Source organism: Hippoglossus hippoglossus, chromosome 21 (genome assembly GCF_009819705.1).
Source record: "Hippoglossus hippoglossus isolate fHipHip1 chromosome 21, fHipHip1.pri, whole genome shotgun sequence".
Classification (NCBI taxonomy): Eukaryota; Metazoa; Chordata; class Actinopteri; order Pleuronectiformes; family Pleuronectidae; genus Hippoglossus; species Hippoglossus hippoglossus.
In genome coordinates, this window is record NC_047171.1 from 17,375,758 (window position 1) to 17,403,112 (window position 27,355).

The 27,355-nt window shown below is 41.9% G+C and overlaps 1 protein-coding gene across 5 annotated transcripts in view; it reads left to right on the top strand.

Moving 5' to 3' along the window:
* il1rapl1a (interleukin 1 receptor accessory protein-like 1a) overlaps window positions 1–27,355 on the top strand; it is a 165,671-nt gene that overhangs the window by 17,685 nt on the left and 120,631 nt on the right. For all 5 annotated transcript variants that reach the window (XM_034574134.1, XM_034574131.1, XM_034574136.1 and 2 more), the window contains exon 2: window positions 5,489–5,591. In XM_034574134.1, the coding sequence (XP_034430025.1) occupies window positions 5,510–5,591 (82 nt within the window). In that variant the 5' untranslated portion in view covers window positions 5,489–5,509. The remainder of the gene's footprint in view (window positions 1–5,488; window positions 5,592–27,355) is intronic.

The following is a 27,355-nucleotide window of genomic DNA, read 5'->3' on the forward strand; positions in this document are numbered from 1 at the left end:
AAAAGCATCACTGCTGCTATGTTTACACCTGTTGTCCATACTACTCCGGTGTTTATGAGCACCTTAAAGTTAAAGTCATTACTGATGTGGAGCTGAAACGCTCGTATCATCATTGTTGTATGTTCTGTAACAAAGCAACCGACTGCAGTAGACAACCTGCCTCATGTTAACAAAGCAGGCACGTGCCTAGTGTGCGTGAATGGTCGGGGGATATATGTTTAAAAGTGTGTAGGCACAGACTGGGGTTATTACTGATGTGGAGTTTGTGTGGATTGAGATCGTTGTAGTTGTAAAATGCCATTTCTAAATTAAAGTTTGGATTTAGCCTCAGATACAGACCCTAATGCTCCTGTCAAACACTTGACACATGAATGAACAGCCCAGACTTTCATTGGTCCATTTAACTACATTAAAATATCTTTTAAATCTGTTCAACAGCGTAGGACAAGTAGGGCAATTTTATGTCATTTTAAATTGAATTTATAAAATATTCATTTGAAATAATTTATTATATTAAAAAAACACTTAGTGGGATAGAATTTACATTGAAACGAAATGAAGTCGACAAGTATAATGATTCTGAGGAAACAGTCGATCTTTTCAGATGAACATTTGGTGTCTGTCGGTATCTCTGCACTTGTCAGGGCACACAGCCAGGTCTGGTACATGCTATGAGGATGCACTTTATCTCAGACCACAGCACTGGCTGCCTTCAAATTGGATTAAATCCCTAAATAACATGATCAATCATCCACAGCTCGCAGTATGGCAAGATGGCTGAGCTTTCTCATTCTGTTTTAAGGTGGCACAACTCCACACTAAGGATATGAGCAGGAAAACCAGCGTTTTGTGAATGTGTGTATCCTGCGCCGTCTCGAGAGACAAAAAAAAATTGAATAAAAGTAACATGCACAGAGTCCAGTCTGTCTCCACACACGCACGGACCACGTGCACACAGGAGAGGGTGTGTGCTAGCAACAGTAAATCCTCGGCCCTTTGTCAGAGCGAGTCAGCAGGAGGTGCTGTGCCATGCCCCCTCGTTTTCTGGTCAGAAGCAGCAGGCAAGTGGCATGTGTGCGACTGTGTGTGATGATGTGTGCATGCTTCATGCATCACTGAAGTGTGGGTATCACGCCACGACTCTGTGTGCCTCCTCAGACGCACCTGCTCCCGACGCCTTAGAGAAAAAGCTTAATCACGAGGAAAGCCACAACATTATATCGCATTAAGAATATATGTATGCACTACTTCTTACTTCTACACAGCACGATAGGATTTTTATAGTCGCTTGTTTTTTTTGTGACATTGAATTAGCTTTTCAAATTTTTGAGACAATGGTTTCGTCGAACAACAGCAGCTCAGCATCAAGGGAGATAGTTGCCAAGTTGCGGTGGAAACAATATAACTTCTTGATATTGTTCAGAATCTCCAGACAAGGTCATGTGAGTCAATTATTCTGAGATTAATTTATCTTGTGTAGTTAAAAATAAAGTACGTTGTAGATCCCCGGCTTGCGAGGCCAGGCCTTGTTTGGAGAGGAACCTTAAAGGTTCATTAAAGGTGTGTTTTTCTAACGCAGTGTGAGCGTGTCAGAATGATGAAAGAGCATTCGAGTGGAGTGAAGGAGGGTTTTTGAAAAAAAGCCAGCTTGACTTTTCACTTACTCACTGCAAATCCTTAATAGCTACATGCTTTACAGGAGCTAAACAAAATTTCTTCCAATCGGCACATTAACAACGTGGGTACGCTCAGGAGTTAGTCTGGTCATTTAACCACCCTGGTTGTAACGATGAGAAGCTGATTGTTGAGCACTTTTCAGCCTCTTTGTGGTGAGAATGCAGCGGATGGAGGAGGTGGTGGAGTGGGAGGAGATGTGAGTGGAGGACGAGGTGTGCAGGGTGCTAGTGGGGGTCATGTGTGTGCGCACAATGCCCCTCTGTGAGCGAGGGTGGCAGGCGGGTGATGTCATGGCTGGCAGGACCCAGAGCGCACAGAGAGGGGTTGTGAAGGCGCGACATGACGGGGACACAGAGGAGGGTCGCTGACATTGTTGTACTGAATCAGGCTGTGACGGGGGGGGGGCAGCTCCCCACACTCCACCCTGCAGCGACAGAAACACAACCTGCCAATCATTCACTTATGTTTAGTAAATCAGCTTGTATCAGCAGCTTGGAAATGATCCACTTTTTGGCACTTTGCCTTTATTGAATAGCAAACAGTGTCAGAAAAATACAGCGGCGGGGAGACGTGGAAGAAAAGGTCCCCGAGCGGAATCGAACCGGGGATGTTGTCGTTACACAGCGTGGTGAACGTCTTAAACCCTAGAATGACATTATATTCATTTTCATTGGGATTTGTTAGTTAGTAGCCTTACACAAAAACTACTGAACGGATCTCCATGAAATCTGGTGGCAGGATGTGGAATGGGTCAAGGAAGAACCCACTGGATTGTGTGGAGCCAGATCAGGAGGCAGATCCAGGAATTTTAACATTGTGTGAGGGCGTTTGTCACCATTTTCCTTGATTTCTCAGAGAATAATTCACGGAACTTGATGAAATAACAAGAATGTGACATATTTAGGGAACTGGTGTCTATGAAATTTGGTGCAGTTTGATTGGATTTAAGGAAACTGTTGGGTATTGGTTGAGGTATACGCTCTACTCCGTGTCATTCTAATTAGATTATATAATATTCCACATTAGGTTTGCACAAAATTCTCAAAATAATTGTCAGAATATGTTATTTTCACTTGCTTTTGAAGAAAAATGCTTTAATACTGACGTCTAGATTATAAGTGACAATTTTGCACATTGTTATTGTGAAACAAGAGAAGTACAGACAAGTAGGGAGCATAAATCCGAAGTTACACAGATGCAGCAGGATGGCCGGGTTAAGGAATTTTACAATGATCAGGGAATAAGGTTGCCTACTGTTGTTTTTCAGTTTGGAAAACCATAATGGCGATATCTTTCTGTTTCTCTTTCTTTCTTTCTTCTTTCTTGTGTGTGTGTGTGTGTGTGTTCCCATTTAAATTCCCTTATATCTTTGCTTTAGTTTTTTCCTCTTGTCAATGTGTATTTAGCAGATGCTTTTCTCTCCATTACAATAGTCTTGCTAAATATCTGGGATAGATTTACAGGAAGTCGTGTTTATATTCTGAAAGGAAAACTCGGGATTGAGATTAAAGACTCCAAAAATCTGTTTTGACCTCCACAAGGATTTTGGACTCTTGACAGTTCCTCTCGTTGATGATGTGTGTGTGTGTGTGTATTCACAATGACATAAACTTACCGTGGTGCTCCAGCTGCAGCTGAAAACACACATTCAGAACCGACCAGATTATCTCTGTTTTAAAATGCCTTTTAGCAGAACAAAGAGACGCCAATCCTTCAGCCGTGGTATTTGCCAGAACGTTATTGGCAGAGCGGTGTTTATCGACTGAGCGCCGTTTGCAAGCAGAATGTGATCGAAGACAAGAGAAAGGCTTCTTTTCAGAGCGGGCCTCGCAAGTGTCGTGTAAACACACCGAGAGAGGCTCCTTTCATTAGCTATGCTAATCTGGAGCGCACGTGACTCGCTGCAGACTCCAGGGTCGCTCTTGGCTCTGGCTCTCTCAGTTTCTGTCTTCAAAGGCCGGGGTCCTGTCTTCTTCTTTCTGGATCATTGGGTTAATTTGCTGTGTGTTGTGTTCCCCTTCTCTTACATAGTTAGACTGACAGAAATTGGTGAATGTGTTCCTCTCCTCCTCTTACCTTATGCTGTTGGACCCAGACTGACGGCTTCAGAAGACTGAGAGCTTTGATCATGTATCCTCTATCACAAGGCAACAGATCTTCACCAAAGTTAAAGAAAAAAGTTTGACACTTTGGAAAATACATTTATAAAAATAAAAAAGTCCAGTTAGAGGAGCAGACAGATGCCAAACTTGCTCAGTATGACTGATACATATGAAGCAACTGTCAGCAGCAGGCTTGTATAGCCTGGAACAAGAGGCACTTTGACCAAAGGTGACTGTGGAGGTGAGGGGGCTGGGTGAGCACCTTCACCTTTACCAGAGGACCAATCAGCGCAGGTGAGAGCTGTAAGCTGATTGGTCCTCAGGTTTAAAAGGAAGCAGATGAGCTGCCTAAGGAGGCACAGAGGACTGACACAGACGGACAGAGACACAGAAACACCTGGGAGAGACACTGAGCTGCAAATCATACGAACGCGGCCATCTTGCATTGGGAGCCTGAGTCTGCGTAGTGGTGATAAGGGTATGGAGCCACAGTACGGGCGCTCGACCAATCAGGAGTCGGTCTCAGCTGTCTATCATGATGTTTCAGCACGTTTTTATATCGTCAAATAGTGTGATACGAAGTGCCTAAAGTGAAATTATTTGACTCTTTTGTTGGGTCCCATCTACTAACATGGAGTAGGGGGGTTTATGACCTATACTGCAGCCAGCCTCTCGGCTGCAATCAAGATCTTTTAAAAAATAATATTATAATTTCTGCGTTTTAGAGGTGCTAGCAGCTGTATGTAGTTATAGGCCTATTTGGACAAAGCCAGGCTAACTGTCTCTGCCTGTCTCCAGTCTTAATGTTGAGTCAAGCTAACTAGCTAACCGGCAGTAGTGCCAATACTTGATGTGAGAGAGATATTGATCAGAAAGTGGAAAGGTAAATTAAGCAGGACTCTCATATTTTTTATTTTAAAAATTGTTTTACATGTAAAGTTAATACTGTTTCCCTCAGTATTTTGAGTTTTCTTTCTTTTAAGTACCATTTAAAAAAAAATATATATATATATATATATATATATTTAACATCAAATATATCCAGCAGCATTGGTTTTGATTCAGGAGCTGGCTGTTAAAGGGTAATTACTACATATTAGATTTAGTCATTTACTCAGAGACGATGAGGAGCAGAGAATGAGTCACCTCCATCAATTAATTTGATGTATGAACAGATAAGGTATATTGTTGGGATATTTGCTACGTCTCCGCACGTCGCAAAGTGATGATTTGAAACTCCCTTCAAGGTCTCTGTCTTTTTTTAATGAAGCTGCCGATTAAAAGTGGTGTTTCTTACACGTGCAATTATGTCTTTATTGATTCGTCAGCATCTTAGGGAATGGTTTCTCATAAAATATATCCTTGCTATGATAGCCTGTCTCAATTGCAATCATGAGAGAAAATCATTTCAAGAAAGGCTCCCCAGGGGGATGTGGAAACGGGTGTGCTGATGTCAGTGCCCACAATTGTGTGCGTGTGAATGTCGGGATGTGGTTGTATGTACAGGTGTGTGTGTGCGTGCGTGCGCGCGCGCGTGTGCTTCTTCTAATGTTTAGCCTGTTACAGAGCATCTCTCCACACTGACACTTACTCTTGTCTAGTAGAAACAAGGATGCACTTGATCTCATGTACAAGCAGTGACTGATGGCTCTTTTCTTTCTTCCTCTCTTGCCTTTTCTCCTCTCCCTCTGTCTCTTTTGTCTTTTCAGGCTGTGAGGACGGGGGGGAAGATGAGACCTCCCAGCCCTCTGCTGATCTTGCTGTACATCACGCTGTCCAAGAGTGTGAAGGTGGTCTCTAAAAGAGGCTCAGGTATTTAACCTACTTCCTATGTGACTTCATACATGTGCCTCTGCTATGTTAGCATATGTGAGCTGTGAACAATCTGTTGAATTGGGCTGATGCAACTTATGTTTATACATGTGGGTGTGTAAATGAATGGAATATATCCAGTAGATCGCCTCCACTGGCGGCAGCGACACAGCGGCTACAATGTAATCTTATTGGGCAACTGCAACAGTCCAAGAAATGTCCATTTAAAGTGCTTCTTATCAGCAATAAAAGGCGCTGGTGTCTGGCAACATTACACGTCTGGCTGAACAAAATCTAATCTCGTGAGAGTTGGGTTGTTGCAGGAAGACGGGGGTGAGAGAAAGAGTTGGAGAGAGGAGTTTGGATTTTACTGAGAGAAACTATTATGGCTGAATCATTTTCCTATGTGGACAAAGGAAATAAGGACGAAGGGCTCTTACCAGTTGAAGAGTTAACGAGTACAGAGAGAGGCTACAATCAGAGGAGGGACAACGAGCGCGGTTGTGAGCAAGCCCCACGTTGAGCGAGACATGTTACCTTCCCAGACTCGGAGGGAAAAAAGCTGTTTTAGTAGACACATCTTGGACTGTCGCAGTTGCCCCATTAAGATTACACTATACCCACTGCAAGCGTGTCATGGCTGCTGGCGGAGGAGATCTACTGGACTGATTTCAAAGGTTTTTGTATGTACCATTCATTATTCATTTATAAACACAGGACACTGTTTTAAAAATACCAGAATTGAATATCCTCAAAGTTATGTTTCTGCGATGGTCACTATTGGATTGTGTTAAGCTGGTTGAGAATCTTGAATTATTCTGTATTGCTGACATTGAACTTCATGGCACATTTTTAGATTCTGCTCGTTTTAGATATAAACATAGATCCATTAAAAAACATTATTGAAAAGGTTGATTGACAGGTAAAATGTAAAGACAAGTGCCCGGCCACTTCTGTAGAGGAATGACTCACGCAGGAAAGTGGGAGCGCTGCTGTTTAGCTGTAAGTTCAGAAGATTGCCTGTGTCTCAGGTGAAAAGAATTTAAATTAATGAGAATTTATACAGTGTATTTCTTCAAATTAGCTCGACCTACCTCAATCTAGAGAGAGTGACAGCTCCCAAATGATCCAGTTTCTCAGTGACTGGGTCACCAGGGGGTTAATGTGAAACTCATTTTGGCTCTAAATGCCAGCAAATTGAACATCAATTGTGAACAAATGCAAAGGTCAAACGAGAAAATGGAGAGCCAAAAGACTTAAGGTAGAAACTTTTCATGACGGGAATACAAAGATGGTTCAAACATCGTGAAGGCAAATTGCCATTGTTGGAAAAAGGTAGGTCTTATACATTGTGTTGCGATGAATACAGACTATTATATAGTCACTATTCTCAATCTAGTTAAATATACGGGGTCTGCTAAAAATTTTACTTGGCAGGAAAAGTCGTATAATAGTTTTTGGGGGTTTACTTTAATATTTACATACATTTTTCATTCACTTTTTCAGTATTTGGATAATAAGATATATTCGTTTTAAAAATCCATTGCTTACGTGTGTGTGTGTGTGTGTGTGTGTGTGTGTGTATTTATGCTCCTTCCAAACTACAATTGTGTTTGTGCTTCAGACACGAGCCGTCTGCAGATTTAAGGGCTGACCTTTCGCTAAAGGTTTTACATTCAAGGACACAAACTTACAAGACAGACTCGAAGAGCAGCAACGTATCAATGCATAATGTTCCTCAACCTGCAAAGAGGATGGTCACTGACACAGTATACAGGATGGAGGAAAAAAGCATACACAGGAAACAGGATTTATAAGGAGATGATGAAGATAAAGTCAATGAACTGCACAACAGGGAAACCAATTTGCTCTTGGGAAAACATGGAACTACATGTTTCTGGTGGTGACGGGCAGGTCATTTTATCTGGTTATGTCTCGCCCTTTAGTGAAGTGCTTGTGCAATTGTGTCATACAAAGATTGTCAAAGCATGTTGTCAGGTCCCAGGTTACAAAGATGAGTGTGTCAGTTCAGACAGACCATTGTTGCTTACATAAGGAAAGAGTAAGTGAATTATGTTAAAGCAACCAGAAATAATAATTTCTATTACAAGGGGTCATGGTATCTGAAATGCACTGTGAGCCTTTATTTTCAAGGATATATATATATACATAACTATGTTGTGAAGGATCCCAGTGGAAATACCATGACAAAATGGCCCAATCCTTTATCCCTGTGTTCCCTGTGTTGGCTAAACACAGGGAAAGACTGTGTTAAAGACTGAAGTCGCATTGTGTAAAATGCTACAAATTGCAGAAATCATTGTCTTAAATCTGTAAAAATGTGTAACACAACAGTGCAAGTGTGTGGTTCTAGTAAACCTGAACCTATAAAGTCAATTGAAAACTATTAGTAAACATATGTTTATTGTTGTAGTAGCTGTACACTTCACTGGTTAGGTTTTACAGATGCTGCCTTACCAGTGGTTGTATACCAGCACAATTTACATGTTACACGTAAAATTTTGTAGAAGTGATGGATTATAGTGGTGTGTAATTATGGATGACACTGTTCTGAGCCTTTAGTTAATTGTGGAGCCCATTCACCTTCAGTGCAGGACATTGGTGTAGTTGCAGATATCATCGATTGGTCTATAGGTGACATGGTCTGCTGTGGACCAGGCGACTGAGGCCACTGTGGACCAAGTCGAAGCTAGGTTGGTTATTGCATGTGCTGTTGTTGACCAAAACAGAACAGTTCCCATTAGCTGCATTAAAATTTGATGGTTTCCTTGTTGCTGGGTTTGCACAGACTGGAGTTTCCTTTCTCCTGCTGCCCGTTGTGCCCTCAACTGTCTGTTAAAGGGCTTTAAATGGCTCTGCCCAACGCCATACATTTCCTCTATAGCTGACTTTTCTGCTGAGCCATGTAAAGCCTGCAGCCCGACATCCACAAGTTTTGGGCTTGCACTCACCAACCTTTCACTGACTCCTGCACTCCTGCACTTTTATAGCCCTCGCTGCTTTATTCTGTGGAGCGTTAATGGCCTCTTTATCAGGGGATGTGTTCTGAGCTTTAGCAGTTGGCTCACTCACTTCTTTATAATTGGATGTGTTGTGGGAGGAACCCCAAAATGACAACACTTCTCTGAACAACTAAAACAAATGCATTAATTAAATAATTGATTTGTGGGCATTTAATGTCCCGACGAGATTTTGGCTAATCTCTGTTAACAGCTATCTGTGTGTAAATGCTGATAGCTGATGCATTTCCTTTACTGTCTACCGCCTCTTTTGCTCTCCAGACAGACTGGTCAAGCCGGCTCAAACGTGATTAGTCAAACTAGAGACAGAAACCAAAATGCTTCCAGCTCCACAGTCTTGTCCCTCACCTACAGATTCTCCATATTCACATGGAAGAATCTGTTGACATTAACTAGCTCCTTATACATAGATTATCTGCAGTTACCGTAACGCTGCATTTAATTTGTATTTGATATAATGAAACACCGACAGAACATGTGCATTGTGGACGTCAAACTGCTCACCGAATATGCTCTCACCATCTGGCGTCAAATCTCCAGAGTAGCTGGTAATGCTAGCAGGAGTCAAGGATGGCGTCTCTGAGGAGGCGTCATTGTCATGTTCCGGCCCCGTGCAGGATACACTCTGACAGCACCGGGCAGTTCCTTCAGTGACAGGCCGCTTCGCCTGCTGTGTGTGTGAAGGAGAGATACTGCAGGTCCGTCCTTCCTGCTGCCGTTAGCCTTTACGATCAACAATGCTCTAAATAGACCACTCACACTAAATCTGACAAATTCCCCGTGCAATATCAATGCATAGTAAACAACTGCAATATCAATATCCCGCGTGTGCAACAATGTGAATTCAGCCATTAGTGTGGTTTACTTGTTTATAGTACGTAGTTTATTTGACTTATGATATCCTGCTTTTACTGGTGTTTCCTGCTGCTGGACTATCCCACTTGCTGCTGTAACAGTGCAAACGCCCCAGCAGTGGGATTAATAAAGGATTATCTTATTTTATCTCTCACCTTATAGGATTGGGCAGGATTCACTGGACAAACTGTTGGTCTTGTCCCAAGGATTTAGTCCCGCTCTTTAAACGTGGGAATTTTTCTTTCTGTACTCCCGAACTCAACATTATTAATTTAATCCAGCTCCGGCCAAGGGAGAGGAACTGGAACAGGGCACACGTGAACATTTGGAACACAGAATTGTTCACATGTGTTGTATAAACTTGTAATCTGCCCAAATATCAATAAGGTAACATACTATGAGTCAGACCTTGATTCATTCAAAGTCCAGCTGCTAACAAGAGACATTATACTTTGTATGTACTTTGTGGTGCATCAATTTTTATTTATCTCCCAGGTGTCTGAACATGTATAACAATTTTTAGTATTGTCCTTAAAAGTCTGTAGACTATATAGATGATGCACTGTAATAAAGTGTTGGTAATTATAATAAATGGATAAACTAAAGTGTTAAACTCAAGACGGAATTTATATCAGTAGAATTTGCTTTTTTTCTTTTCTCAAACTATTTAAAACAATGTGAAATATTAAACAATTAAATATTATTTCAGCAATCTTGAAGTGTTATCTTGCAATATTATTTTATAACTAAGTTACAGTAAAGGTTACTTGTCATTTAGCTGTTATGTTGAAAGCAAAAAATAATAACAACTTAATTGCATTTCTATTTTCTGTCATTAATATAATATTGTCTTCATATTTGTGTCTCAGGTGGTGTTAGTATAATCAGAGTTCTGCCATGCTTTAAGTAGGACCTGTGTGTGAAAATGTATGTGGTCGATTGAGTGCACATGTGTGATTGTGTGGACACACACACACACACACACACACACATATGCGAGCGCCTGAGTGGTTATATGCGTAAGTCCGTTGAGGATTTCAATATAGATCAGAACCAGGACAGCACATCAGATCTATCAAGTGGGTCCTCTGGGTCCTCTGGTCAAATATCGATATCAGTTAAGTCAATATTACACCCCAACTGTGGGGTCAAAGGTGAGGGAGTGTCACTGGGCAGTTTGGCCAGTTAATACCTCTTTGAAAGGCCCCTCTGTCTCCTCTCTACCTGAAAGATTACAAATGGGGACATGTGCAAAATCGGATCAGCTTCTAATCTGGGACATGGATACTGTCACTTTTTTTCTCTCTTGCATGCGTTCATACAGCACTGACGTACACGAGGGGCCACATTAACATTCAGCCCACAAACTGATGGAGGCAGTGGATGGTGCTGAGCAAACAAACAAAATATTCATACTGTAGATGAGAGGTGTTTTTGAATCTGTTTGAAAGACTGAATCACACAAATGGAGTTGGAAGAGGCTTCATTAAGCATTTAAACACACTTAATTTAAATATCTTCCTAAAATGCAGTTTTAGTTTAGCTAAATGTAAAATAAATTACCACAGCCTTCTGTCAGTGTGTGCACTGTAGCAGATGTTGTGATTCCAGTATTTTTACATTTTTAAATTTAAATAAATATGGCATTGCCCGAACACACTCACACTCGCAGTAATACGATTATGTGTCTGTGTTAAATCAATCAATCAATCAATCGAATTTTATTTGTATAGCCCATATTCACAAATCACAATTTGTCTCATAGGGCTTTAACATGGTGTGACATCCTCTGCCCTTAACCCTCAACAAGAGTAAGGAAAAACTACTAAAAAACCCTTTTAACAGGGTAAAAAGAAGGTAGAAACCTCAGAGAGCCACATGTGAGGGATCCCTCTCCCAGGACGGACAGAAGTGCAATAGATGTCAAGTGTAAAGGAGAACATCACCAAGATAAAGGTTTTAGCAGCATTGATAAGGGTAAACATTTTGAAGCATAACTGAAGGTCAGTGAATTGGTGGATTAATGTCATTAATGGTCAAGTGTCTGAGGAGAAATACTATGTATCGAGCAGTCCTGCTGCAATCATAGTCTATGGTCAGCAGCCAGCAAGATCATGATCCACCATCAAGATCGGATGCCACTATAGTGCACTGTGTCATTGTCCACTGCCGCCATTAGGATCCATCATCAGCTGCCACCTCGGTCGTGGTCCACCACCATTATCAGATGCCAACACGATAAAGGATCCGCCTTTATTATCACGATCAGCCAGCACGATGCAGAATCCGCCATACTGGATCCACAGAAGAAATGTGGAAGTAAAAGAAGATGAATTGTGTGATGAAGCTCCGGGTGGCTGATTTTCTCTATGGTTCAAATGTTTGCGACATTTGTCTTCATGTGCAGGAGAATAAAAAAAGATGGAGCAGCTGAGCTCTCATGGCAGCTAATAACTTCACTTACAATGAGCACCTCTGGCATCGAACGTTGACCCACTGTATGTCACAGTCATTTATAGTGGGCTCTTATTATTATTGAGTCCAAAGCAGAAATTTTAATACAAGTCAACAGGAGATTGATTTTCCTTCCCAGTGTCCAGATGGCATTCTCCTATAATTATTCAATTGGGCTTGGATGTGTCTCTTATCCCCTCATTCTTTGTGCCACACTTGGCGCAGCTCAATGTTTTATTGGGTATAAATTGGGGCAGATTGTTTTTTCTAGTCGTGTGTGTGTGTGCACGTTCAGTAGAAGCATGTATGAGCTGTTCATATACAGCTCGTGTTTGACCCACATCTCGGCCGTGTACGCTCTGCTGCTGCGAACGAGGGTTTTAACTCTAGGCGTTGTGCTCAATATGGTCTCTCACCTCGGTGTGATTGTGCAGTGGACTGACCAAGGCCGACCTGACACCATGTGAGATTCACTCCCTGGGACTCTGAGCTGGTCTCTGACAGAGACAAGCTGTCAAGGTCCATCCATCTGACTCCCAATTGTTTCCAATGTCGGGCCGACCCAGCCCGGTCGAGTCTGAGGAGGCCCCATATCAGCCTGTCTGTTGGAGATAAGCCTGTAAAGAGGCAGTCTTCAATCAGACAACACCAGGAGGCTTTAACTGGTCCTCGCAAACCCAACGACCAGTTTGATGAGAAATACGAATAGGAACTCGACAACATAAAAATTCTGTTTGGTCACATCACATGTTTCAAGATATGAGGGATCATGAAAGATTAGCGATCGTAAAAAGTAAGAGTAAATTGGGTAAGATCCACAAACATCTTTTAACTACAGTTACTAGTCATTTAGTGTTTGGTGAATTCTTACTTGAGTTACATTTCTGCCCACGTATATATTTTTAACGTTATTTAAACGTACAACATTTAACTTTGGCCACTCGGGGTCTCTCAATCAAAACGATAACAAAAGATGTATTGTGGAGCAGCATAGGATCATGGGAGTTATTTGTTGATCCATAATCTTCTTGGATCTCTTGGCTCCCCTGTGTGTCTGTACCTTAGTTGGACAGCTTCAGCGACAGAACGCACAGCAAACGGCAAAAAATAATGGCGATCCATGACGAGTGACCTGAGGAAACAGTGAAAGAAACCGCTCACTGGCTAGCAGAGTGTTTTACCTTTGTTATATGTGGTTTGCCTGGGAGGTTATACTAGAGACGGACAAAACCATGATAGTGGATATGATGCAATTCAAAGGCGACCAAAATGCAACATCCTGTTACCTTGAATAATATTGGGGATTTCCATGGGTTTGAACATTGCTGAACATTTTGGATAATGTAAGTTCACAAGCCCAAAAAATATAAAACAGAGTTGTGTTTAGACATTTTTATGAAGAATCGTTACATTTTATATCTTAAACAGTTAATTGATCGAAAATAAACAATGGATTGATAATGAAAAAGAAGGTATCCATCTTGAACAGGTGTACATGTTTAAAAAATATGCAGGTGGCTATTTTGAGAATGTTAATATGACACAACACTAGAGTGGAACTACAGTTGGCCTGACCTAAAATGTAATCATTTTTTCACACATTTTCACACACCAGTGGCCCTGCAAAGGTTTAATGAGAAGTTTAAATTTTTGAACATCTTATCGAGGCTCAGAAATATGCAGGTTTTACACGCTGGCATTTAATTCTCAGAAGTGCCGAAATTGCTATTGGTTTGATGTTGTCATTTTTGCAGTCTATCCTGGGGAAGAGGTCTGGTTTCTGTCCAGTATATACAATATGTTTTGGGCAGGTTTGAGAAAAGAACAACAAAAAGGCAATGCTCGACGTTCTGTATCTCTGTGGATTTGTTAACGCTGCTCTGTCCAGTGGACCGGATCGGAGTTTCAGCAGAGATCAGTCAAGAAATGATCATGGGAAGTTAGGGAGGAATTGTCAGTGGTAGACAGTCAACCAAATGAACCTTATGTCCTCTTTAAATTCAGGCCTTGGGGGACGACAACGTTCCCCCCTCCCTCCTCTCCAACACACCCGGCTTCATCCTAAGAAATATCCCCTGCCCAACTCTTTCTGGGTTGAGTCCTGAATGCCTTTGCCTCATTACACGGAGGCATTGAAAATATGACACCTCATTCATTCCCCTGAAAAACACCTAGGACTGTGACGTCTCATCAGACTGTGATGTATCATAACAATGGGGATCTACCAGGCCCGGTGCAACTGATGCTCTTTCTGTAAAAAGCCTTTAATTCTGCCTTTTATGGATTTGTGCTCAGGCCATATTGCTTTTTGCGCATGACCGCACCAAAGATTGTTATAGTCATGATATATGAGCATTATATGCCTTTGCATGTCTGCTCCAGGGTTGATGGTAAAAAAAAGGTAAAAGGCAGTGGACTTTATGAGAGGTGCTGTAAACTTTCACATTAACCATGGATGTGTTGAGAGAACTGGATGCAGTGTAACTAAATGGCTTCCCATGTATTCCAATGAAAACTGGTCACTCCATGCATTTAAAAATAAAGGTATTTAGGCCTCAGCACTTTGATTTCTTCTCTGGCCAACAGATTGCTGAGTCCCTGTCCATTTGAATAGCATAAGGAAATCCATTGACATAGCTTTTTTGAGTCATATATTATAATGCCACAAATTATGAGAATATTATAAGTAATTTAATACTTAATTTAGTAGGTTTGTTTTTAGGGAAGATTACACAAAACCAACTATACAGATTCCCATGCAACTTGGAGGAAGGATGTGGTTTGGGTCAAGGAAGACCACATTCAATTTTGGTGCAGTTTTGGACCAGGGGGCAGATCCAGGATTTTTTTGTCTCTTTCTTTAACATTTCTTTTTAAACATTTTCCTTTATTTCTCAGAGAATAATTTATGGATATTATTCAAAAAAAGGTTTGGGCCTTGGCGGAGGTTTTAGGGGTTTTTTTTCGTTTTTTTTTCGCCATCAGTGTTTGGACTGATGTTGATGATAATTGCATGTGACCCAAAACGCCCACTTATTGTGCAATTTTAAGCCAAATGTAATGAGAACTATGTTTCTAAATAGATCTGGTCAGTCATACTGAAATTATAGGAGGCACTGAACTCAAGGACGTCAAGAAGGGAAACTACATCAGCTCAGCGGCTGCACACTACTCACAACTTAAAACACACACAGGAACAGTTTTAACAGGGCTACACATTTCTGACTTCCCACTGCAGAACTGTACGAGATTTCAGCTGTGATGTATTTTGCACCGACTAGATTCAAATGCATGCGCTCAGTCAGAACCTAAATTGCTTTCAGACCAGCTTTTCGGCATCACAGGTTTTCTTGATGGCCCACCATATGCACAGGGTGAGCACTGTGCTGGGAAGTGCACCACCTGCTCATCAATCAGTGTCGCCAGGTCAAAAGTTGAGTTTAGTGTGTGTGTGTGTGTGTGTGTGTGTGTGTGTGTGTGTGTGTGTGTGTGTGTGTGTGTGTGTGTGTGTGTGTGTGTGTGTGTGTGTGTGTGTGCGTGCGTGCGTGCGTGCGTGCGTGCGTGTGTGCGTGTGCGTGCGTGTGCGCGCGTGCGCGTGTTGTCTTTTTGCCCCAGACCCACTGCCAGGACATGAGCAGACAATATGCCCTGATTATGAACTCCTCATGGCTGCGCATTATAGCCTCAGCTGCCACGGCTCTCCCACACAGAGAGAGAAAACTTTAAAAAAAAGAAAACGCTGCATGAACACTTTGTCAGTTTATGCAGTCCAAATGTCATGAGAGAGCCAGACAATACACATCACTAAACACATCCAAGGCCCGCTGACCGGTCTGTTAGCTGGAATAATGGCTTTTAAACACAGCCTGCAGGGATGAGTGAGCATGCTGCAGTGGAAAACAACATTCTGCACTCTGATCAAATGCAAGGACGGGAGCCTCACTATGTCTTACACTTAACCCACTTGAGGCCCCGGCTACAGTAAATATATAGAGTGCCTGAGTTGATTCAATTGCCTTTTAATCTAGTTACTGACTTTGCATAAAAGGTTCAATGTAAATAAAAAAGGAACCTTGCTGCAAACAATCCGAACCTGCTCGAGACGGTTGTTGTCTTATCTTAAGCATGTTTTAAAGGCCTGTTAACATCAGCAGTGTTTGCAAAAAAATATTTTTTGTAAATGAATATCTATTAACCTCTAATTGACATGCTAAAAAAAAAAAAAGAAGGACTGAGAGCTGCACAGAGGTTTACCAGCTGCGACTGCTGGTGTAATGTAGCATAGTGTCCCCAAAGCCTCTGCAGTCAGCTCACTGTCTACATACTCTGATGTGGCAGGGAATAGCTACCCAATTATCATAGCGTGTATGTGCGTGTGTGTGTGTGTGTGTGTTCATCTGACTGTCTCTCCTAGTGTGACTTGTGATATCCCAGCGATGGCCTCTTGCTGTTTCTCTGAGCGGGGATAAAAAAACCATACAGCCAATATTCTAGATGACTCTGCAAATACCGCTCCAAATTCCAGATAAGAGCCCGTCATGGATAACTGTAAATCTGACATGGCCCCAAGGCAGCGTGGGGGATGAAGTCCACGGAACTGAGCCCTGAATAACCTTCCGATAAGTATGAGGACATGCAGGGACACAAAATCAAGCCAATCAGTCGTTTGAATTCATTTAACAAGGCGTTCTCTTTTCATTTCACAAATCATACTGCTGCAGTTTCTCTGACATGGCCACTGTCGGGCCGATGGGCTGAATGACGTACACAAATAAGATGTATCGAGACCCTGTCTCCTCTTGTCATACTTGTCTCATACCTGAGAGGCCTTCCTAGATTCTTGTATTGAACATTCATTCCTCTAATTCCTGGTGGAGGAAAAGGGTTTAATAGTTTATTGACTGATCATCTGTCCACATTTACGTCCGTACGCACTAATCTGGGATGACAGCCAGTCTCTAGATGAGCAATTGATCCCCCTGAACGTGGTAGGTCTAAAATGATGCGACACTTTCAAGAGTAGTTTTCGCCTCCACCTTCTCTCTCTTTCTGCTAAGCCAGTTACATTTAATGCTCATTAACAATATGATGCTTGTCCTTGGTATCTGTTTACTTGATGCGAGCCACTAGGCAGGGACGTCTAACTAACGATGTGTGATGTAAGTGTAAGCAGAGAATATGGCTCATATCAGTGCACAAGACAATCCATCCATTCTATCAATATGGAAACAAGCCAGACAAACTCACACAGAGACACATGAGCATAAACATCCTGCACACACATATTCATATTTAATAAACACGCATGCAGGCACATAACCGTGTCTGGTTTTAAGGTTGTGGCCGATCGGTGCAAATGCAAATACACGATGGAGAAACAAATAAGAGGATGTATTTTATACACTGGATGTTTGTTCATTCTTTGCTGTTGGCTCACAACACACCAGTGTACTACAGAGGCTGTCCTGGCCTGGTCAATACCGCTCTCTCTAAATGATGAGGAATGGCCTGTGCGGCAGTAACTGTGCTGGGAGATTGATCACATGCAGACTACTGGAGATTAAATGGCTTTCTTGTGGGGAGCCAGGCCGCCCCTGCATGCTGCATTGTGCGGTTACGCAGGAAGCCGGTTTTCCTCGCTCCGATCACAACACCTGCAGGGAAGCCGGGTGGGCGAGCATATGGAGGCCATCAAGCAACAATATAGTGATGTTTATTGTTTAGGATAAAGATAAGATGCACTTTATTGATCCCACGCTGGGGGAAATCACTTGTTACAGCAACAGATAGTCAGAATGAGTTAATCTAGAGAACATGTGTACACATAAGTAGAAAAAATAGGCACTAAAATGAGAATATAAAATTAAATTAAATATGTAAATAATATAGAAATTTCACTACTGATGGAACATTTTATTTGTAGATAAATGTACTTGAGTAAAGTGCAGTGGCACAGGATGCTTGCACGAGAATATAAACTGTATCTGTCCATTATATAAGCTATCAGGAGATGTTTGAAATAATCATTATTGAAGTATGTATGCGTATATAGACTGATATAAGTATATAGGGTATACAAGGTATGGTATACAATATCAGTGAGGTTAATATGGGTATTAATTCACAGTAGTAAAGTAAATAGTAGAATATCTATATAAAATATGTATATATATATATATATGTATGTTTTATTTTAATATTTATATAAAAATAGTGGAAGTAATACTGAGTAGTTGTGGTTTGAAGATTGCATTTGATTACAGCATCATTTTGCAGGAAAGAACAGGGAAATTGTTGCATCATCTGTCAAAGATTGGAATTGGAAACTGTTGTAATGCAGTTAAATTCTTTTAAACGATATGAAATATGCGTCAATGTTTTTTCAGTGATGCCCACCACATTGTAGGCAAGAGAGAAGGTTTTGTTCTACTGTATTTTTATACAGTTGGTCTTAAAATCCCCTCTAATGGTTTCCATTTAAAGAACAGCACAGCCTGGGATATTACTTCCTGTGGTTTATGTATGTTCAGGGAAATTACTTGTGTGAGTGTGTAATGCTTTGTGTGTATTTTGCACATGTGTTTGTGTGTGGAGGCTGCGTTAAGGGGATTATTATAGGGACATGTGGTGAGATATGTATGTGCTGGTCTTTACTGATAATGAAGCAATTATGCTGGGGTGAACATTCACATCTCTGGCTCAAGTAAGTACAGTGTAATGTAATATTCAGCATGTGCTCTGGTGTAACGGTGTGTGAGTGGGTTTATATACACTACAGGAAGCAACTGTCAGGTAATTAAACGTTTGTAAATGAGGAGAAGTGCCATTAGATGCTTTTATAGACATCAAGGCAATTTAGCCCGCATTAAATGGCTGTGATACAGCAGCAGAGTGTGTGCGCTGTTTATTAGTGTGATGTGATATGTGATTAACCAGAAGTGACGGTTGTATTTGGACTCACTGGTCATTTTCAACACGGAATTCCTGCTGAGGTTTAAAAATTTGTATATTCCCATGTTTTCTCTAATATTAGACTCGAGTGAGGGAGGAAGTTTTGAATTGTATCACTTAAAAAATGTAACTTTTCTGTTTATTTTACAGTGTATTTATGTCTCTGAGGTGGTTCCCAATGCAGAACACTGTAAATATCATAGGAGCTCAGTTGTGTAGGGGCTGCTGTGTCTGAAAACATGTTAATCAGTGAGCTGTTCAGTTGTGGAGCCTGAATCTACGTAAGAGGCTCAGGAGAGAAGCCGACAAAGTCACTCCAAAGTTCACATTGTCTATATAGTGAGAATGAACTAAGTCATTTTAACTTTATCTATATAATCGATCTACTAATTCCAGAAATCTATCTGTCTGTGTCCAGACGCCTTCTTCACTTGAGGTGAAATGGCTTTTAGAAACACAAGAAAGTCCAATTGCCAACAGACACTTTAACACCGTCGTCAGCTCTTATCACCAAACTCTCTCGACATCTTCCTCTGTGTCTTCTTTGTGTGTGTCACCGCTTCTTCCCCCGGGAGACATTTGTTTTCTTTTAGTTTATTTCATTTTTGCGCCTGTTGCGTGTTAGAAGTGTCAGCAAACCCCCTGCGGTGTTCACACATCAACTTTTCTGGATTTCTACCGACTTTATATTTGGAGGCCAGTCAGAGAAAATCTGCAGAAGCTCGGACATTTGCGTTCACACATGCACCCCCTCCAGAGAAAATACAGAGGATCTACAGAGCTCAGTGCATGTCTGAAAGCAGCTTCTGTGGAACACACATCGGAAAAACTGTTCATCTTCTCGGCTTCACACCTGGCATGTGTATTGTTAAGGGCCCAAGGAGATGCAATGTCGATTTGGACATGTGATACATTTAATATTTAAAAAAATAATTAAATAGGCGACCAGCACTCTATAGCAGCAGCATTTGGCGCTCATCAACGGCAATGACAACTGATTCTCCAGTTTGGGGTTTTGAGTCGAGTTCACTGAACTGCGAGGTGAACAGGAACATTCTGTGAGGTGAACATCCAACTCATCAATAAGGAAACAAGTCAGAACAACTCACACAAAGCTTCACTGAACTGTGAGGTGAACAGCACTTTGTGCAGCAGCGGTGGCTTCAGGGTTCTTCAGACTGAGTCCTGCAGTAGGTTTTGCTGCGGCTCAATACTGCAAATCACTTTATACGGTTTCAGAAAGTAAGGCATCGCCACAGGACAAGCAAACAGTCCATTCCAAACAGGTACAGTATGTCTAGAATGGGCACTGCACTTGTAGTATCAATTTCTGTTATCAGTAAAGCATCATATTTTATCATTGTTGTAAATAATTCTGAAAATGAGTCCTGAGTAAATATAATTGGATAATTTCCACCAGAACATACAGTAAGTAGCCTTAACTACTATAAATGGCGGTGTGTTTGATTGCACTTTGACAGTAATCACATCAGACGCCTGCAGAAAACCCAGAGGTTATTCTGCAGGCAGCACAAACTACAAAGACCGGCATTCTAGAAAACCCTTCAGGCCATTTAAACTACAATTACCTGCAATCCTCTGTCACCCCCCTCTGTCAATGGGATGTGCGCTCAGCTGCTGGTGTCAGACCTTAAGAAGCGCAGAAGAACAAGGGTTTCACGTAGCAATGAACACACGCACACGCGCATCCGCAGTGTTTGTGTGTACCCAGCTTCCATCCCTCATTAAGCAAAAACTTACAAAAAAGCGAGCTCCATGCTGCGACTGAGGGGGAGGAATCTGAGTACGTCTCCAAATGCTAATGAGAGGAGCCTGCTTCAACACCTTGCTTTGTCTTATGTGTGTATGTGTGTTCCAGTTTTTTTTTTTTTCCTCCAAAGGTATGTCCATATCCAAGCACAGTTATTTTTACATATCATTAGTAGCGCAATGCAGCCCCATCACCCTGACAACTACATCCCTTCCTTTCCCTACTGCTTATCACCATAACAACTAATGTACTGTAAATAGTGCTGTCTCCCCGTCGGCACGGAGTCCTTCTTTTTCTGTCTCTCTCCATCACTCTTTATTTCTCCCTGCCGTCTCTGCGTTTCTTTCCTCCCCTCCAGCCCTCTCGTTGCCACTGCACCTCCCTTATCCTCCACCACGGCCGCTTCCTTAATTCCTGTCTGGTTGTTTCCGTTCGGAGTTGATGCCACTACAGATGTGGGTGGTTCTGGTGTCTGCGCAATAACCTTTCTCCTGCTTCACGTTGTCAAGTGCCTGAGCTCACATGGCAATCGATTCAAAAATAGGCAGCCGTATAAGTAATCCCGCAAAGTTCCAGATCCTATATTGATTTTCTTTTCTTCAAGTAAAAGGAGCTTTTAAAGGCGTTCCTCTTCCCACATACTTACAGATACATACTGGGTGATATCAGCTGTGGATATCTGATTTGATGAAGGTATGTATTCAGAAGATTTAGTCCGCTCCGTGCCTTTTGTGTTTGACCTAAATGTGTTATTGACGGTGAGCCGGGCCTGACAACTTGATTGGTCTACTCCGCTCCAGGATTAACTTGCCAGCCTGGCAGGCTTTTACAATCAAAGATCAAGCCAATGGTGTGTTTGGCTGAGTAGCTGTGGGATTGACTTAACAGCCTGATGTGCTAATGCAGAGTTATCCCAAGGTTGAGCAGTATACAGCAAGGACACGCATGCTGTTTTGCCGTCGGTGTAAGATCCACAATCTATAAGAGAGAGGTGACGGTAAACACTTATCGGTGCACCCCTGGAATAAAAGAAGAAAAAAAAAAATCCTTTCACTTGAATTCATTTTGCATTTTCTATTCTCTGTCTCTATTGTTTCCTTTGGATTGACTCTCTCTCTCTTGTCATCACTGTCTCAAATCACTAATTATTCTGGTTTATTCCATTTCTCTTCCTCGCTCCCTCCCTCTTCTTCATGTCTGACTCAATCTTTTCATCAGCAGCGCACGAGAGGTCACCTTTGCCCCATTTCCTGTCTTTCGCTTTCTACGTTCACGTACTCCATGTTCATCTGCTTTGCTCTTTCCTATCCAAAGCTCAGGGGTAGCCCTCCCGGATCCCTTCTTACATAACCGCCTCCCCCTCACTCTTCCCGGATAAGTGCATGTGTAAAGGCAGAGTGAATATAGGTACGATCGCCTTTTGCTAAATATTAGAGTTACCCCACTAACGGACAGCCGTGTCACAGTGAGGCGAAAACGGCGTCTGATGAACATCTCCTCGGATCACAGCTCAGGGGTTGTTCCCTGGAGATTGACTGGCAACCGCGGAGCCCAAAGAAACAAACAAGAAAGAAAAGACACTTGAATGGTGTTTGGAGCAAACCAGTCGAAATGTCACTTGAAAGGATATTCTTTCCGGGCTTTATTTTAAGGCAACTCTTACTGCACATCTTGAATTCCTATGATGTCCCCTCTCGAGCTGGTTCCCATACACATGCCTCAGTGGCTCGCTGTATGTGATGTTGTAGCCTGTGACGTCGGCAGCTCTTTTGAAGCTATAAATGCCCTCTCTCTCTCTCTCTCTCCCTCTCTCTCTTTCCCTCTCTCTCTCTCTCTCTCTCTCTCTCTCTCTCTCCCTCTCTCTCTCTCTCTCTCTGCCTTCATTAAGAGGTTGTCTTAAGCTACCCAGCTTAACGCTATTTACATTTTCATTATTCTACCGTTACCGGGAAGAAATGGCATAAAATCCAGCAGTGTTCAGGACATTAGACAAGCTTCATTCTCACAGCAAATGGATTTACATAAATAAGGAGGTTGATACATGGAAACAGAGAGGAGGAGATGAGGCAACAAAAGATGGGAGAAAAAAAGGAACAGTGTAAAAAGGACGGAGAACCTTTAAAATGGATCAAGAGGACGAGTCGTGGTGCAGAGACAGGAAGTGTGTGCGTGCGTGCGTTTGTGTGCTTGTGTGTGTGTATGTGTATGTGAGAGAGAGAGATGTAAATTGGTAAATGAGAGGCAGTTGTGTCGGGTTCTCTGGATGTATAAAGTGGGCTCTGAGGGACTGACAGAGGTCGTCTGATCCACTGCATGTGATCAATACAGCTCTAGGTTCCCTCATTACTGGAACAGACCTCATTGTGTTTACCATACAATGGATGAGTGGGAACTTTGTTCATGTGTATTTGTCAGCCCTGTGTGTGTTTGTGTATAATAAGGTGTCTTCGTTTTGGCCCTTTTCTCTCGCCCCTTTTGTTTACATCTTCTGTTCAGACGATTTATTACCTTCGCAGAGGAGGTTATGTTTTCACCTGCATTTGTCGGACTGTTAGCAGGAAATGCAAAAAGCACTGAATTGATATACATAAGCTTTAATGGTTTGGTACGGCATGAGTCAAGGAAGAACACGTTACATTTTGGAGCTGATCCGGATAAATAAGGAGAACCAGGTTTTTTCTTTTTCCAAATTTCATTAACATGGTGAAATTGGGCATAATTCTTGGTAGGTATGGTTTGTTTTGGTTTGCGCTTTCAGTGTTCCCTTCTTGTTTTTTCTTATCATGGATTTGCATCAAGATCTCTGAATTATTCTGTAGTTAAACAATGACAACGTAAATAAGTAAAAACACCTTGCCATGTTAAAGTAAGTGAAAAAGAAAAATATATTCTGGATCCACCCCCTGATCCGGATCTGCACCAAGACTTTAATGGGTTCTGATCCATTCCGCATCCTTTCACAGAATTTTGTGGTAATCTGTCGTGTTTATGAACACTCAAACAAACACATAGGAAGGTTAAGGGATGGCGAAGGTTAAAGAAAATGTCTGGGTTTAGTTTATATTGATTGAATTAAGTCTGCAACTAATAATTCCTTTTGTTAATTATCTACGTTAATCAGTGAGAGATGCTGAAAACAGAGTTAAAAAGAAGTTTCATTTTAGTTCAAGATAAAAGTGAACGTTGAGTTCTTGATAATTCCAGTTTCAGGGGTTTACCCAGAAAGACTTCAAATGTCTGCTCTATGCATCACGTCATTTCAGCTTGTGTGTGTGTGTGTGTGTGTGCAACTCCCAGTGGTTCCTTTAGAATGCTAATGATAGATTAGCCTCTGAGGCTTCACCGATTTTCCTTCGGGAAATCTCAGCCAGTCATGGATGGCATTCCTCCCTTTCAACCCTCTCAGTGCACATTCCCCACCACTCTGACCCCGAGACTCTCTCTTCAAACCCGGAATAAAGACCCCACAATGACAGAAAGGAACTCAAGTTTCCCCTTTTCTTTACCCTGTGTTCTTTTCATTTACATTTTCTCAGGAATTTTCTGTTTGAAACCGTCTGAATCTCTCTCGCTCTTTGGTGTCGTTTGTGCGGTGAATTCATCACCCATCGGCCCAGGCCCCTCTCAGTCGTCCAGGGTGAAGTTGGAGGCACTGAAACAGGAAGGAGGCAATGAGGGCACATCACAAACAGCTAATGTCCTCAAAGACTGTTCATTTTAGCCAGCTGCTGCTTAGCTGCTGTCTCTTAGTAACATTGGCCTTATTGATGAATGCAAAATAGTTGTTTTAGAGACACTGAGCTTCAGCACATTCACTGGGACATAAAAGAATGGATAATACATTAAAGTGTCTATAGTCTCAGCTTTAATTTGAGATACAGAAATAACTGTGTGGGTGGAAAAACTCCGTTGATTTTAGCAAACACACATCTTTAATTTCTCTCTGATAGGTTCTAGCCTTTCTTGAGCCTCATTATTATCGTCTTCACTTTCAAGTTCTCCTCATATTGACAGATAACTCTAACTTAATATAAATGCTGACTTTAAATACATGTCTAACTTTCCTAAATACTTGTCGTCATGACTGTGATGCACTCAGGATGTTATCAGACTCTCTTTTTATTCTTCATTCAAAACACAGAAATGTTATTTAGTCTTATGGAAGCTTCTGAATGAAAATGATCTCATAGTTTTCCCTTGCCAGGAATAAAAATGTGTGACAACATAATTTCTTAGACATACAGTACCTTGTTTGTCTAAATCAGGAATGACACAGTATCCCTCTGAATCCTGTAACATTTTTAGGGAGTGAGGAGTAAATTACGATGGAAAGCGACTGCCGCTGCAACTCGGGGGCTTTCGCTGTAATAGACACATCTCCCAGTCTAACAAAAGGTAAACGGCATGAACACACAGACAGGAGACGAACCACTGTGTGCACAAGAGCTGAGTACACAGGCTGCGCATCCACTCTCCAAACCTGGCTCTGTTTGAGGACGGGGGTCAAAGGTCTCCCTCTGTACACTGTGGAAGATTGAGATGGAGAGTTTGTGTTTATGCAAGAGCTGCTGCCCGTGTCTCAGGCCAATTTAAAAAAAGACATAACGAGCTTCTGCTTCCTGATTTTGCAAATAGTATTTGATGTTTATGTTTCAATCTTCAAAATTGAATTTTACCCATCCTGGTTTGATTTTACCCCAGCACATGCAAATCAAATGAAGAGTTGCTATGGTAGCTCACTGCGGTCCTGAAATGGTCTTGATGTACTACACTCGTCTATTAACAGGACATTTGCCCGCTGTTGTCATCCATCATACAGCTGAACCCTCTCCCCACCCGGAACACACCACACACATAAAACATGTTACTACCAGAGGAGATGCATTCGTCAATCCCATCTAGAGCTCATCGTTACTGTGCACGTGAGAGAGAGAGAGGATGTGCGGGGAAGTGGAGTGCGGTGTTGACGGTGAAAGGGCGGAGGACAACTCCTCTCCAACAGATGCACACCACCCCGAAAGAGTCCTCATGTCCCTGATCGTGTGTTCGGACCACTCCTGCGCCCCTCTTCATCCGCCCCTCTCGTACCGCAGGTTTCAATGATTTGAACCCATGGCTTCAGTCAAATTAGCTGAATTATTTTTGAAGTAGCTGCTTTTCACTAAAGGGATGATGCTGTTTTATTGAGAAAGAGACGGTTTGAATTCACTTTGAATCTTTGATAAGAGTTGTTGTATTATTGGCAAACGGATTTTCCTTGACTGAAGAATGGGAGTGCTGTTGAGACAACTTCATAACAATCACCAATTGCTCTTGAGCGTAAGTACATTCCCAGCTTCTCGCAGAAGGGGAAATTTCTATCTCGCAGAAATTGTAAGAGACAGTAATGACCATAAATGCCTGGCAAGGCTCATTCACATCCACAGCTCGATAAGCGACTGGTTGAATATACTTCCCTCATGTGAATCCTGACCTTCTTTTGTTCTCTTTGTCCCTCATTCAGCTTGTTTCCTTGTTTAAACTTCCAAATGTCTTTGTAGTTGTAAAGCCACAACTCATATCTTATCATACCACGAGCCTTTGCACACTGACCTTCAAGTTTATTCCCTGACCTGCCACCCCCCACAGCCAATATCTTCAGCTTTGCCAGTCCATGCAGCTTCTCTCCCTTCCTGTCCAGCTCATATCTGTTCCCACACTCCTCACCATTTCTCGAGGCCTCCTGCCTTCTTGGTCATGTCCGTTTTAGCATCCAGGCTGCCCGCTTTGTGCCTGTGATCCGCGGTGCATCATTGGCATGACTGAGCAAGGCACAGCTGTTTCGAAGCTGGGCAGAGCGGGTGCGGGCCCTGGTCCAGGCTTGCCGGCAGCTGGATTAGCTCTGCCGCCATTAGCATCTGAACTCCTGTAATGTGACAATATGACAGGGATTATGCCATCTGAGGGCAAGAAGCAGGAGCTGTAAGGGAGAGAGGGGGTGGCTGGGAAGTGGAGTAATATGCAGAATTGGGAAGCTGGCAGGTGGGAAGGTATGCGCACTGCAGGATTATTGGATGCTGAGTAGAGAAAAGAGATGCAAAGGGAGCGGACGGCCAAAGTTGCAGAGTGGACAGAAAAAATGAGAGATTGGGTCGGAGGTAAAACAGGATTATGCATAACAGGGAAGAATCCTGAATTAATGAAAGAAAACAATCGCATTTGTGCACATGTAAGAAGAAAAGGTGATGTTCTCATGAAACTCCTGTAGATTTAAAATTCAAATACCTTACAACCACGAGCTCTGTCTTACACAGTAAGAGGAAGGAGATTTAACTTGCCTACATATTTTATGTCCACACAGTCAACACTTTATTAATAATGTATCATGTTATCAAGCATATAAGGCAAATTCATATGCTGCAACAAATTATAATTTTTTCACAAGTGATCATTCTGCCAATCATTTTTCAATTCATAATTAAATAAAACATGAAATAAATGAATAAAAAATCTCATTTCCCTACATCTCAAGTGAATGTCGGCAAACAACAGTCCAAAAAAAGAAGATTATATTTACTCTGATATAGTAATAAGATAAGACAATGTTGTAAGGTAAAAGGTTGTCACATTTAAAAATCTGGGAATCATCCAAAGTTTTACATTTTGATTAAAATTGCAATAACGGCAGCTTTGAAAGAAAAGAAATGTGTTGT